This window comes from Mixophyes fleayi, chromosome 4 (genome assembly GCF_038048845.1).
Source record: "Mixophyes fleayi isolate aMixFle1 chromosome 4, aMixFle1.hap1, whole genome shotgun sequence".
NCBI classification, from domain to species: Eukaryota; Metazoa; Chordata; class Amphibia; order Anura; family Limnodynastidae; genus Mixophyes; species Mixophyes fleayi.
The window spans coordinates 106,427,586-106,442,555 of NC_134405.1; the positions used below are offsets into that span (position 1 = coordinate 106,427,586).

A 14,970-nucleotide genomic window follows, 5' to 3' on the forward strand; every position below is an offset into this window, starting at 1 on the left:
GCTCTGTGACGCGCTCGAAAGTCATGCTCACATTTCTATATGAAACGTCAATGCAGTGTGACTTTCGGCCACGTCACTGAGCCGGGCGGCAGGGGATTCTTACCAGGTGATCACCCACCAAAGTGTTGGGAGAAGAGTACATATGGTATGGACTTCAAAGTAGGAGAGGGAGACTTCTGGGGATATGATGCATAAAGTGCAACCAGGGGACAACAGGAAACCTACTTTCCACGTCGCAGGTGGGAAATTTAGTGATGGAGGGAGGAGTGTGAGCTTATTGTGTGGGTTTGGAGCAAGGGTCCCTAGCAGCCAGAAGGAGGAGGTGGGTGAGAGAGAGGACAGGGAGGGTGACGTGAGTGAAAGGACAGTTCCAGTTAGTGTAGGCTAGGCAGTGAGAAGAGTGCATAGTGCAAATCATTTAAAGCTATTGGGAGGGAAACTAATGAAGGGAAGATTAGAGCACATATGTTAGAGAGAGGAGGTAGAGGATTTGGATAAGGTAGCTAAATTTGGGCAAAGGAGGTGAGGCAGTAAGAAAATTGCTATCAGGAGTGAGAGTGGGACTAAGTGGTAATGGAGAGCATAAATGACAAAGTGTAAGGTTTTTAGTAAACCATGCTGAATAAAGGAAAATGAGCACATGTGAGCTTGGTTTTGTAAGTAGCTAGTATGGGTTGAAGGTGACATTGTGATAAAGCAGGTTTAGAAAACTTGTTTTGCAAAGCGTCTTGAATGTTGTCCTCCTGTAGCAGAGTTAGTAGAGTGTTCTCTACTTTGAAACTCTGATCTTCATCTCCTGTATAACTCTGATTTATGCTATATAAATCTGAATATACACATCTGTAACAAATACACTCTTACAACAAACACACTAGCTAAACTGCCAACACACACTGAATATGTAAGGCTAAATGGCATGCTATCAGTGACTGAAATCAACCCCCAATAACCTTGCGCTACAAAGGCCAGAAGTACAATTCTTACACAATCAAACTGTGCATACAGCATACCATAGATTAAATACAAATTGCACTTTTTTGTTGCTGTCTCAGAAACTGGTAACTGGTGCAGACAAGTTGGTACATGTGAATGAAAGAAAGATTGAAGATATTGGTAATTTCTCATATCCTCTTGCTAGGCGTAGAGATGTCTGAGATGAAGTCCTGTATAACTGTGAATTATGATCTGAATGCACACACTTGGAACAAACACAATAGCTAAGCAGCCAACACACATTCATCGGACCTTCATATGGTATAGGGGAACCCTAGTTGTAACATTACAAAGGTGCAGCTTTTGCCACAATTGTTGTATAGTGCTTTGCATGAGAGTGTGCAGGAGAGAGTGTGTAATTAATTATTTAATTAAAAAAAGTTTTGCCGTGGTTTCAAGGAACAAGAGCTCTGATTGCTAAACTAAGGTATTTTGTTTAATTTTATTAAAATGGCAGTTGTGACTTGGTGACCAGTATATTTTTCCCCAGTACTGCTTTATACACTTCTAGTTTAAAGAGTAGTGTTTGATCCAGAGATATTGGAATTATACTTTTGCATCAGAATGAATAGTCTCCTTTATAGAATCATTCAGATGAAATTTGTATACTGTGCATCAACAGCAAAGTCATAGGGAAAGCTGTGCTTGAGTCACTCATTCTCGTTTTACTGTCTCCTTTACCTATGGACAGTCCACATACCTGTATATTTTTTTCACATTTTCAGCATATAGATATATGTAAATTCACATATATTCAGTTTTGTTTGTTTGTTTTTTTTAGACTCTATACAAGAAACCACAAAGTTACTGTTGCAGCTTCAGCAACTACAGTCTTCAAAAATGATAAGTGACGGCATGAACAAGGCTTTGCAGGTCAGTGTATATATATATTTATTCTTAATCTACGTATTTGTCATATTTTAAAAATGTATAAATGGCAGTTTCTTCTAAAGGTTCCTTGTATTTTGGGGTAATGTTTAAATAATTGTATGTGACTTAAGACATGCAATATCTGTGTTTATTTTTAATTTTGTTTTATTTATTTAGGAAGAAGTAAATGAACTAAAGCTGCAAATCACAATGTATGAATCTGCTGCTAAAATTGGAGTTTTCATCAATGGGGAAGAGCAAGAAGAACTGTCTGATTCCTATGTAGATTTGGGCATTAAGAAAATTAATTGGCAAAAGTCACGATTCCACAGGTAATAAATGAATATTCCCCCCCCCCCCCCCCCCCATTTATAGTAAAGTACCATGTTACCAGGAGCTATCTATGACTGTATCTCGCTCATTGTCGCTGCAGTGAAAATCTGCATATTACACCACGTCCATAACTCTGCAGTATGCTCTGTTGCAGAGCTATGAATGAATTGAGTCCTCCTCTGCCGAAAACCACAGTGAGAGCGTTACGTAACCGATGCATTTACTATATGACTTGCACACCCGCCGCACCCAAATTTATTATACAAGGGGGGTTATATTTGATAAGTGTTGGCCATAAATGAAATGCAACATTAATTACAACATATTGAACCTGCTCATTTTTGCACCTGATTAGTGCATCTTTAGATACTGTTTGTTTTTGGGGTCCAAGACATCAGTCACTTTGTGATATTGAGATGTCATCCAAATTGGGGTTTTTGAATACTAACTACTTTTTATTTATTTTGTATGTTTTCTGTTGTTACCTGTGCAGGATAATACAAGCTAATGGTGTTAAAAAAAAACTTTCGTCGGATGAGATGATTATAGAGCTGAAGGCAGAACTTGAACGATGTTTGAGCAGTAACAAAACAAAACGGCAGCAGGTTGTTCAGTTGCAATCAGATTTGAAAGCTTATCAGTCAAAAACTGAGGAACTAAAGAAGTTACTGGAAAATGCGGAAAAAGAAGCGAGGGACTGCAAGGTAGGTATATTTTGTCCTTTAGTGAATAATTGGTTGGTAGAGGCATTTTTTTTGTTTTCACTGCTTCTGTTCTCTATTGACAGGCCAGTGCAGGGAGCTTTCAACAATTGGATTCTTCCACTCCATACAGGCCAATGGTAAATGGTGATAAGGAGATTCAGAGACTACAAGATGAAAAGCAGCAGTTGCAGCAAGATATTGAGGTACAATATATATATATATTCTATAATATAAATGTCTAGTGGCGTGTGTTAGTCTGTCTGTGTGTGTGTGGAAAAAATAAAACCAAGCTGCAGCGCCACCTGCTGGGCGGAGTTATACACTGACCTACTAAATTCTTAGTGTGTGTGGAAGAAAAAATTCAGAAAGGGCTGAAATTTGGTATACGAAGATGTTTTTAATTTGTTAATTGTTAAAAGTGTTTTATAAAGCTTTAAAAAAAAAATATATATTTCTTGAAGGAGAAGTGACAGTTGGGAGTGGTTGGTGGTTGCCGGGGGTGACAGTGGGGAGTAGTTGGTGGTTGCCGGGGGTGACAGAGTGAGAGGAGTGTGATACTCAGGACCGCTGAGAGAGATCCCTGTGTCTAGATAGACATCTGGATACATGTGGCGATGAAAATGAAGGATGAGCTGATGGAGAAGAATGATGAGGTGGTGACATGTGGACAAAACCACGTTTAAAAAAGGGCGCTTACGTCGGGAAGTAACACTCTTCCCCCTGAGGAGGCCTGGGCTATGGCCCAAATGCATGACAAGAACCTTTTTAACACCTTAAGTAGCTTGATTTGACTAGAATGTATGAGTATCATGCACAGGTTAACGTGTGTGTGTGTGTGTGTATGTGTGTATGTGTGTGTATGTATATATATATATATATATTCAAAAAAGAAGTGTCATCTATTTTATAAATGGGCAGAAGCAGTTTTTTGCTCCTAACAATTATTAAAAAAAAAGTGTGTGTATATATATATATATATATATATATATATATATATATATATATATATATATATATATATAATGTATATGTATATGTGTGTGTGTGTATATATATATATATATATATATATATATAATGTATATGTATATGTGTGTGTGTGTATATATATATATATATATATATATATATATATATATATATATATATATATATATATATATATATATTATGAGAATAAAATTATTGCTCTGCTCTAAAAAAATGTTAGAAAATAATTACACCCTACTTCAGGGGTAGGGAACCTGTGGCTCTCCAGGTGTTGTGAAACTACAAATCCCAGCATGCCTTGCCACCTATCTGCTGGTTATCTACTGGCAAAGCATGCTGGGACTTGTAGTTTCACAACACCTGGAGAGCCGCAGGTTGCCTACCCCTGCCCTACTTCCTATTTCAAACTAAAACATCTCATTCTCTTTCTCGCCTTTTTCTCTCTCCTTTTCTTTCCATCATCACGGTGAAACTTTGAATACAAGAAAAAATTAAAAATTTAGACGAGAGCATGATTATAGAGCACACATCTGGGGAAAGGTACAAGACCATTGCAGGGGCATTAAGCATTCCTCAGAGCATAGTGGAGTATACTCCACAGAAGGAAGAGACATACATCTGAGAGCCAACAGAGACCTTATTAGTCTCTAATAAAATAATTTTGAATTCTGGCAATAATACTTACTGTTGTATGTTTTTGTTTTTCCTAGAAAAAAAAAAAATGTAATTAGGAACTAGGCTGAAATTTGGGTATTTGATGGACCACCCATTAGACACTAATGTCGGGGCTGTCATCTATGTATGGGCCCAGAATAGATTTGAGGATCCTGCTTTGATTAACAGGTTGATTAACAGCCGAATAAGGGAAGACCCTCACACCACTGGATATCAAAAGAGCTGCTATGAGTTTTGTAAACCCCCCTCCCCCCCCCCCCCCCCAAAAAAAAAAAAATCAAAACAAAAAAACCCCCAAAACTCTGTGCTGTTGCTAAGCCAGAAGAAAGGGCCTGATACGGATAATGTAGAGGCTGGATTGCATATATGAGGAGACAATGGTGACCTTCATGACCTACAGAAAATCAAGAATTGTGGTCAACTATATGTTGACATGAGGGCATCTCTGTTGAACCACAAAGTAGAGGGCTATTCTTAAAGGACACTGGACCCAATAGCATTTCTAGTAGATGTTCCATGAAATCTTCAACTTGCACACCTATATTACCAAAGGTTCTCAAACACATAAAAAGCAAAAGAATTCAAGTGATTCTATTGGCTGTGAATTGGCAAAGAAGATCATGGTATTTGTATTTTCTAAAAATGGTAAAAGCTCCATCATGGCATCTTTTGTTAAGGCAAGGCCTGTTAGACCAGGGAGCGTTACCTTGGTTGGCTTAAATGTAGTGTCTGTTGAAGCCATGATTAACACTAAAGGTATGGTGGAGACTATGGTGAAAGCTAAAAAACCATCTTAGGTTAAGAACTAACATACAATATGTAAGATCTATATTTCTTGGTGTGAACAGAAGGTATTTCCTACTACTTATTTTAAATTATCTATGTCACTTAATTTCTTATGATAGGAACTATACAGCAATTTAAAGGTTTAGGTTTCAGCTCTGTTGGTCTTCTTTGAGAGAAGACTGGTACTGGTCCCAGAAGTACAGACTCTTTTGCAGGGAGTGCTGCATGTCCAGTCTCCATATATTCCTCTTGGTGCCCTTTGGGATCTTAATCTGGTCTTGACTGCTTTACAACATTCTCCATTTGCATCTTTGGATTCTGTAGAATAAGTTTCTAACTTGGAAGACCATCCTTGTCTTGTCTATTTCCACAGTGAGAAGAGTCAGGGCTCTTTCTTGCAGATCTCCTCCATATATTATTTTTCATGAAAACAGAACAGTGTAATGAACAAAGCCCTCTTTTCAACCTAAAGTATTATCAAAATTCCACCTAATCAAGACATAACACGGTGGCTAAGTGGTTAGCACTTCTGCCTCACAGCACTGGGGTCATGAGTTCAATTCCCGACCATGGCCTTATCTGTGAGGAATTTGTATGTTCTCCCCGTGTTTGCGTGGGTTTCATACGGGTGCTCCGGTTTCCTCCCACACTCCAAAAACATACTAGTAGGTTACTTGGCTGATATCAAAATTGACCCTAGTCTGTCTCTGTCTGTGTGTGTGTGTATGTTAGGGAATTTAGACTGTAAGCTCCATTGGGGCAGGGACTGATGTGAATGAGTTCTCTGTACAGCGCTGCGGAATCAGTGGCGCTATATAAATAAATGATGATGATGATGACATAGTAATTTCAAATTGAAGTCAGGAACAATCTTCCTGTGTGTGTGTGTATCGTAAATATAAAAATACCCTAATCGCTATCCTAGATTGCGCCCACTGTTGCTATTTGCTGATAGTGGTATTTCCATAGTGCTATCACCTTGGATACTATTGCTTGTGAAACATTAGCAAGTTAGGCTGTTTTGGTCACTATTCTTAGTGTCAAACACATCCCAAGTCACTGAGCATTTTTATACGTGATCGCGACCATGTCGGGATGTTGTTGGTTTAAATTCATAATAATAAAAAATTGTGAGTGTGTTTTATAATATTTTCCATTTTTAGATCCTTTCCTTACGTATTTGGTTTTGAATAACTTGGTTTTATTTTTTTTATTTCATGTTTGATAGAAACATTTGTTGTGTATTAAAGAACTTGCTGCAAACGAGGAGAAATTGAAGGCCGCAAACCAGCAACTTTGCAGTGAAATGAGAAAAATTCTTGAGGACTCTGATAACGATAAGAAGGAATCTATTCAGAGGTGACAAAGTAAAATATTAAATGAAAATATGATGACTGTTTAAAATAAGGCAGATACTTATTTTTAGTTTTGTTTAAGAAATGGAAAAAATATAATTAAATGGTAAATTAAATTAAACATGCATACTTTGGCTACAATTGGAAAATATGTGCAGTCCAGCAAAAATACATTGTCACTATACAACTGACAATAATGATGACATTGTTCAGGATCACATGTTAAGTCCTGATCATAGGAGAATCTGAGTTATCCAGCTGTTGATCTTTTGGAACAACAACATCACAATAAATGCTTTCTCTTTTATCCAACTGGGGGACAATGCTACCATGGGTTATACAGTCATGGCCAAAAGTTTTGAGAATGACACAAATATTATTTTTCACAAAGTCTGCTGCCTCAGTTCTTATGATGCCAATTTGCCTATACTCCAGAATGTCATGAAGAATGATCAGATGAATTGCAATTAATTTCAAAGTTCCTCTTTGCCATGGCAATGAACTTTATCCCAAAAACATTTCCACTGCATTTTAGCCCTGCTACAAAAGGACCAGCTGACATCAGGTCAGTGATTCTCTCGTTAACACAGGTGAGAGTGAAGAGGATAAAGGCTGGAGATCACTCTGTCATGCTGATTGAGTTAGAATAACAGACTGGAAGCTTTAAAAGGAGGGTGGTGCTTTAAATGATTGTTCTTCCTCTGTTAACTATAGTTAACTGCAAGGAAACACGTGCAGTCGTCATTGCTTTGCACAAAAAGGTCTTCACAGGCAAGGATATTGCTGTTAGTAAGATTGCACCTAAATCAACCATTTATCAGATCATCAAGAACTTCAAGTAGAGCAGTTCAATAGTTGTGAAGAAGGCTTCAGGGCGCACAACAACGTGCAGCAAGCGCCAGGACCGCCTCCTAACGTTGATTCAGCTGCGGCATCAGGGTACCACCAGTGCAGAGCTTGCTCAGGAATGGCAGCAGGCAGGTGTGAGTGCATCTGCACGCAAAGTGAGGGGAAGACTTTTGGAGGATGGCCTGGTGTCAAGAAGGCCAGTGAAGAAGCCTCTTCTCTCAAGAAAAAATATTGGGGACAGACTGATATTCTGCAAAAGATACAGGGATTGGACTGCTGAGGACTGGGGTAAAGTCATTTTCTCTGATGAATCCCCTTTAGGATTGTTCGGGGCACCTGGATAAATGCTTGTCCGGAGAAGGAAAGGTGAGCGCTACCATCAGTCCTGTGTCATGCCAGCAGTAAAGCATCCTGAGACCATTCATGTGTGGGGTTGCTTCTCAGCCAAGGTAGTGGGCTCACTCAAAATGTTGCCTGAGAACACAGCCTTCATGGCTAAAGAATGGTACCAAAACATCCTCCAACAGGATCTTCTCCCAACCATCCAAGAACAGTTTTGTGACCAACAATACCTTTTCCACCATGATGGAGCACCTTGCCATAAGGCGAAAGTGATAACTAAGTGGCTCAGGGATGAAAACATCGAAATTTTGAGTCCAATGGCAGGAAACTCTCCAGACCTTAATCCCATTGAGTACTTGTGGTCAATCCTCAAGAGGCGGATAGACAAACAAAAACCCACGAATTGTGACAAACTCCAAGCATTGATTAGGCAAGAATGGGTGGCCATCATCATCAGTCAGTATGTGGCCCAGAAGTTGATTGACAGCATGCCAGGGCGAATTGCAGAGGCCTTCAAACAGAAGGGTCAACCCAACAAATATTGTCTCTTTGCATAAATTTAATGTAATTGTCACTTATGAAATGCTTGTAATTTTACTTCAGTATACCATAGCAACATCTGACTAAAAGGTCTAAAAACATTGAAGCAGCAAACTTTGTGAAAAACAATACTTGTGTCTTTCTCAAAACTTTTGCCCATGAATGTATGAGGGGAGCTTGGAGTTGGCACTTAACTAGTTAATTGTTTAATCTAACTTGCTGGCAGACTCCTGCACTCTGCAACTCCCTGTAGCTCCCCAGTGTTTAAGTGCTCAAGGAGTCGTGCTTAATTTTACTAGTTTCAGTTATTGTTTATTTAATGTTGACTTGGGTGTGCTGTCTTGCAGTGCACCGGGTAGCAGGGTGAAGGAACTGATCCCATCAACTGGGCACAGTTGTCACTGACAGTGCTTTTCTATTTCAAGTGATGACGGCAGCTTACAGCAGTTGTCGCACTCTGCTGCGGTTGATGACTGGCGCTGCCATTTGGCAGAGAGTGCCGAAATTCAAAAGATGGCAGCCGCCGTCTCCTTGGCTTGTACCAGATCTCCTGCTTATTAAGGAAGGGGAGGGCCTGGTTTGCATGATACTTAACAGTACAGACCGGAAAGTCATAAGGACTGCAAGAACAAGGATGTCAGGCCTTTTGCAGTGCAGAGAAGCCAGCGCAAATGTCTGGTACACTTAGACAGGGAGGTTCCCCGGGAAACTCATTCGGTGTGTGGAGCTGAACAAAGATGCTCCCCCACCTTAATCAGTCAGTGGTGTCTTTCTTGGTGGCTAGGACGGCCCCAAAGGGAAAGCAGAACACCTTTTGAGAGACTACATAGGAGTTCATGTCCTGTTATCTGAACCTGCTGATGGGCTCCTCTCCTACCTCATTGTAGTAGCCCTCCTCTGTCTCATAGGGCAAAGTACTTTATTATTCTTATTATCTTCTTTCATCCTATCTGGGTGATACTGCTACCATGGTGATTGTATGAGGAGAGTGTTTAGTTGACATTTGACTAGTTAACTTGTTAAATGTATCTATGCGGACAGACCCCCCCCCTCTTGTAGCTCCTCCGTTTAAATTAAGTGCGCAAGGGAGTTGGGCTTACTTTTTGGTAGGCTAGCTTTTACTTTTATTTCTTTTAAAAATAGGTTTTTGTTTCTAACAAGCTTATCGCAGACGTGTGCTCTGGAGAGAGAGGGCACACTCCTAGTAATGCAGCCAACCTATTGTGAGAACCGAAGGCTCTCGCTGACATCACCAGCAGTGTTTCAATGCTGACAGGGGCTTGAGAAGCCGCTGTCACATTAACAGCTGCCCGACTTACCGGCGCTGCCATCAGAGGCAGAGAACGCCGGTAATCGGAGCGATGGTGGACAAAATCTTGCTTGGAGATACCAAGGTCCTCCCTCAGAAAAAAGGTTGGGGGAATTTTGTAAAGCTGCACAAATCTTAAGGAGATGAACGGAGAATTCCGAAATGGATGTGGGCTGTCTAAGAATCGATAGCTGTGGCTTCTTATTTATCGACAGGAGTAGGAAAGCTCGGGATGCTGATCTAATGTTTATAGAGGTCCCCCACCTCAGCATTGATCTTTGGACTCTCCCGGATGTGTGCCAAAAGATTGCCCGGGAAGACAGCAGACTCTCCTCAGCCTGATACTAGAGACTCCTCTCCTGCATTCCTGTCTTAGCTGGAAGGCTAAGTACCAAAATATTACTATACTTGTATACTCATTGCTAGCAAAATATGGGTATATTAGTAGCTGGGATGCTAGTAGCAGATCATCAAGTAGCATAATTATAGTATTGTGCTTAAAAATCCTTTTTTTTTTTTTTTTTTTTTTCACATTGGCTTGTTATAAGATACTACTTTTGCCTGTCACAGCTTAGTCAGTATACTTGTATTTATATCAAACCTGTATCTTGTGTGACACTTTCCCCATTCTGAATATGTCTGAAAAAGTGAATTATTTTGCACATGGTACCTTTCCCTTATCAAAGTGTTAAGTTACCAATTGCACAACAGGACCCGGGGGTGCTTTGTATTGACTGTGACGTGGGGACACAGACCATGCAGGCCCAGATTAATGTACTGCCACTACCGGAGCAACCGGAATGGGCATTTTCTCTGGCGCAGTCGGTTGCAACACTGGTACAGCTGCTTACGAAGTCTGCAGAGTTACCAGCGTCTACTGTGATTCTCCCCTTCATTTCAGTAGAAATTGCTCCCCCCCCCCCCATTTATGACAGTCAAGTTACCGGTGACCACAGAGACAGCAGAATTGGTTCTTTCGGGAGAACCGGCTTGGTCTTCGTCACTGGTCACAGGCCTTGATCAGTTAAACAGTTTCTTGGACTCGCCAAGTCCTGTACTATCTAGAAATAAATGTCTCCGGTCCGCTAATCCTCTCCTGTCCCTCTTGGATTCTGAGAGATCATTAGAAGAGGAGTGGGAGCCCTTTCCTTTCTCTGATTCTGTGTAGGTCACTGACCTGGAAGAATCCCCTAGATATAAGGCCATTGACAACCTGGTATTGGCAGTGCGTCAAGCCCTGGTCCTCATGGATTTGAACGAACCAAAATCTTTGGATCAGGGTCAAAAAATAATAATGAGAAGACGTTTTTCACTGTCTGTGGAGCTAACGGAAGCGCCTTGGATACCACTAGATCGGAAGTTTACTATTCCACGGAGATTCCTGGCCCTGTACCCGTTACAGGAATAGGATATGGCCCGTTGGGAACTGATCCCACAGGTCGATACTCTGGTTGCATGCTTAGCGTGCCACACTACACTTCCGGTGCCAGGAACAGCTACCCTGCAGCACGCCATCTGTGTAACGTCACGTTCCTACAGACCCATGTTTTCATCTGCGTGAGTTGCTAAAGCTGTGGAAGCATGGGCTGACCAGTTGTGGAGAAATTGCAAGAATTAGACTAACTCCCCCTTACCCTGCACCTAAAGGAGGCATCAGGATGCGTATGCGAATCTGCCCGGAGCACAGTCTCCATTTCTTCCTCTATATCTGCATCGGCTGTGCAGCCAGAGGGACCCTATGGTTGAGATCCTGGGGCACAGATACAGAATCTAAGAAATCACTAGAAACATTGCCTTATTAAGGCGCAGTGTTATTTGGTCCTCAATTGGACAATATTGCCTCTTCCTCATAAACAACCGCAACCTTATGGAAATAACAGAAACATGGCTCATGCAATCAGACACTGCCTCACCTGCAGCCCTTTCACATGGTGGTCTCCATTTCACCTCCACTTCCAGACCTGGATTTAGGCAAGGAGGTGGGGTTGAACTACTTCTCTCCCCACAGTGCACATTCACAGTTCTACCAAATGTCCCAGCACTCACATTCGCATCTTTTGAAGTACATACTGTTAGGATTTGTAACATATTCTCTATGCGTGTTGCTGTCATCTATTGCCTCACTGGACCCCACCAACAATTTCTTGAACACTACTCTGCATGGCTCCCTCACTTCTGATCTTCTGAAATCCCCACCACCATCATCGGTTATTTCAACATCCCTATTGCTAATCCACATCCCAATGCTGCTTCAAAACTGCTGTCTCTAACCTCCTCACTTGACCTCTCCCAGTGGCTTGAATCCGCTACTCATTAGGATGGCCACTGTCTTGATCTTGTTTTCTCTAGACTGTGCTCAGTTTCTGACTTCCTTAACATTCCTTTCACCCTCTCGGATCATCACCTTATTAGTTACAAGCTCGCACCCAGTTCTTAAACCTCCCTGCTGTCAAACTCTTCCAAGGCTCCTCGTACCTGCAGGGATATTAACTCTACTGATTTTCAACAGTTTTCCACCTCTCTCCAACACCTTCTCTCCCCAATTTCTACATTCTCATCCCCTGATATGGCAGTTCCTCATTTTCATCATACCCTAGCAACTGCCCTTGATCAAGTGGCTCTAGCGACTTTTCATACTCCGTGTAGACTTCGTTGTCAATTGTGGCACACTAAAGTAATACGAAATCTACAAAAACGGTCTCATAAATCTGAACGTCACTGGCGTAAATCTTTCACCTCTAATGATTTCAGCGCATATACTGCTATCTACCACTCCTATCGAAGTGCTCTGGACACTGCTAAACAAGCATACTTCCAATCTCTCATCTATGCTCAGGCTTCTAACCCCAAATGGCTTTTGAACACCTTTGTAAATCTTTTTACTCCTCCCACCCCAAACCCTCCGACTACCATCAGTGCTCAGTATCTTGCTTCCTATTTCAAGGACAAGATTGATAAGATCAGACTTGAAATGGTATCATCTCCCTTGAATAGCAATCTGCTCAATTTCTTCCCAGCATCCTCTGACACCCTTTCTTCATTTGATCCCAGAAATGAAGAGGAAGTTTCTACTCTTTTATCTTCCTACTCTGCCTCCTGTCCTCTTGATCCCATACCCTTACAAATTGGTTGGTAGGTCCCTGTCTAATGTGCTCATTCCATCTCTAAATAAAATCTGTAATCTATCTTTCTCTACTGGTATCTTTCCATCACTATATAAGCACGCAGTGATTACTTCTATTCTAAAAAAAAAAAAAATTCTGACCCAAACACTCTCTCAAATTACTTCTCCATCTCTCAGCTTCCAGCCCCCATGCCCCTCCAAACTTCTTGAGAGAATTATCTACGCTTGCCTCACACGTTTCCTTTCTGCAAACAACCTATTGGAGCCTCTTCAATCGGGCTTTTGCTCTCAACACTTCAGAGACTGTGCTGACCAAGGTTGTAAGTTATCTGATCACAGCTAAAACTAAAGGTGATTTATTCTCTTCTAATTCTCATGGATCTCTCTGCTGCATTCGACACTGTTAACTACTCTCTCTTCATACAGACGCTACTATCCTATCCTGCTTCTGATCCTACCTATCTAATCGCTCTCAGTGTTAATTTCTCTGGAACATTCTCCACTCCGCTTCCTTTATCAGTTTCAGTACAACAAGGCCTAGGTCCACTGCTATTTTCTATCTACACCTCTTTTCTAGGAAAACTAATAATCTCCTTTTGTATTTCAGCATCGTCTCTATGCGGACGAAACACAAATTTATCTATCTTCTTCTGATCTCTCACCATCTGTGTTGACTCGCGTTGCTCACTATCTTTCTGCCATTTTCATCTTGGACATCCTCTTGCTAACTCAATCTTTCAAAAACAGAATTAATAATATTCCCACCCAACAATAGAAGCTTCCTGCCTGACATTTCTGTTGACCATAAATCACACCCGCAAGCTCGCTGCCTAGGTGTAATCCTTGTCTTGCAACTATCCTTTGTTCCCCACATCAGCTCTATATTTACATAATGCTACATACATTTAAAAAACATTTCTAGAATACATACATATCTCCCACAAGACACTGCAAAAACTTTAATTCATGCATTCATTATCTCCTGCATCAACTATTGTAATTCCCTCCTTACTGGTCTTCCCAAAATCAAACTCGAGCCCCTACGATCTATTTTGCATGCAGCGGCTAGATTGATTTTCCTTGCAAATTGTTTTGCCGAGTCACTTTGTCAGTCTCTACATTGGTTCCCTGTTTTTCAACAAATCCAATATAAAATTCTTCTACTAACATACAAGGCCATCAACAAAATTGCACCAACATACATCTCCTCACTTGTCTCAAAATATCTCCCAACTCGACACAAGACCCACTCTCCTCACTTCATCCCATTCTCGGTTACAGGACTTATTTCAGACTGCACCCACTTTATGGAATTCACTCCCTCGCACCACAAGACTTTCCTCTAGTCTTCAAACCTTCAAGCTTTCTCGGAAAACAAACCTCTTCAGACAAGCTTATAATATTCCTCTACCACCCTCTTAATATTGCCTAGCTTACCCTATTATTACCCTCTACACAGCTAATACAAGACAACAACCCTCTGACCAACATAGTTGTGTGACTGAGCATACTGCCCACTAAATACTTTGTTACCTTTGCATTCTAGCTGGACAAATATTCAATATGATGTAGCACTTGCCCTTGTGTAACAAACCATTGTCCCATAGATTGCAAGCAGGGCCTTCTTACCTCTACGTATATATGTATTACCCAGTATTGTTTTATTACTGTTTGTTCCCAATTGTAAAGCGCTATGGAATCTTGTGGTGCTATATGATGCCAGGCCAATGGCGGAAAAAGTTCTTTCCTTCCAGTAAATGTACCAAAACCACCTAGATTTGGCAGACCAACAAGGGACAGGGTGCACTCTAACAGAGGTAGGTCCTCCTACTCCATGATGCACCCTTCACCCAAGGTGCTGGAAAAAAACTGACTGTCATCCACCCCTCCTCGAGTCAACATAAGTGGGGGGACGATTGCGTTTGTTCAGGGAACAGGGGGCAGCGTCTTCTGAATACCACTGGATTTGCGGGATCATGACGAGGGGGTACATGAAAGACCTGTCGAGTCCAGCCCTGCCCGGTGACCTAGAAAGGAGACAGTCGATGCGGCTCTTTCGCGCCTATTCTTTTTGCCCGGTATCGGCCAACCAGAAAGGAC

At 41.2% G+C, this 14,970-nt stretch overlaps 1 protein-coding gene across 2 annotated transcripts in view; it reads left to right on the plus strand.

Moving 5' to 3' along the window:
* Window positions 1-14,970, plus strand: part of CEP152 (centrosomal protein 152) — a 62,044-nt gene that overhangs the window by 11,157 nt on the left and 35,917 nt on the right. For both annotated transcript variants that reach the window (XM_075207975.1, XM_075207976.1), the window contains exons 11-15: window positions 1,775-1,866; window positions 2,041-2,195; window positions 2,690-2,900; window positions 2,984-3,103; window positions 6,580-6,710. In XM_075207975.1, coding sequence (XP_075064076.1) covers window positions 1,775-1,866; window positions 2,041-2,195; window positions 2,690-2,900; window positions 2,984-3,103; window positions 6,580-6,710 — 709 coding nt within the window. The remainder of the gene's footprint in view (window positions 1-1,774; window positions 1,867-2,040; window positions 2,196-2,689; window positions 2,901-2,983; window positions 3,104-6,579; window positions 6,711-14,970) is intronic.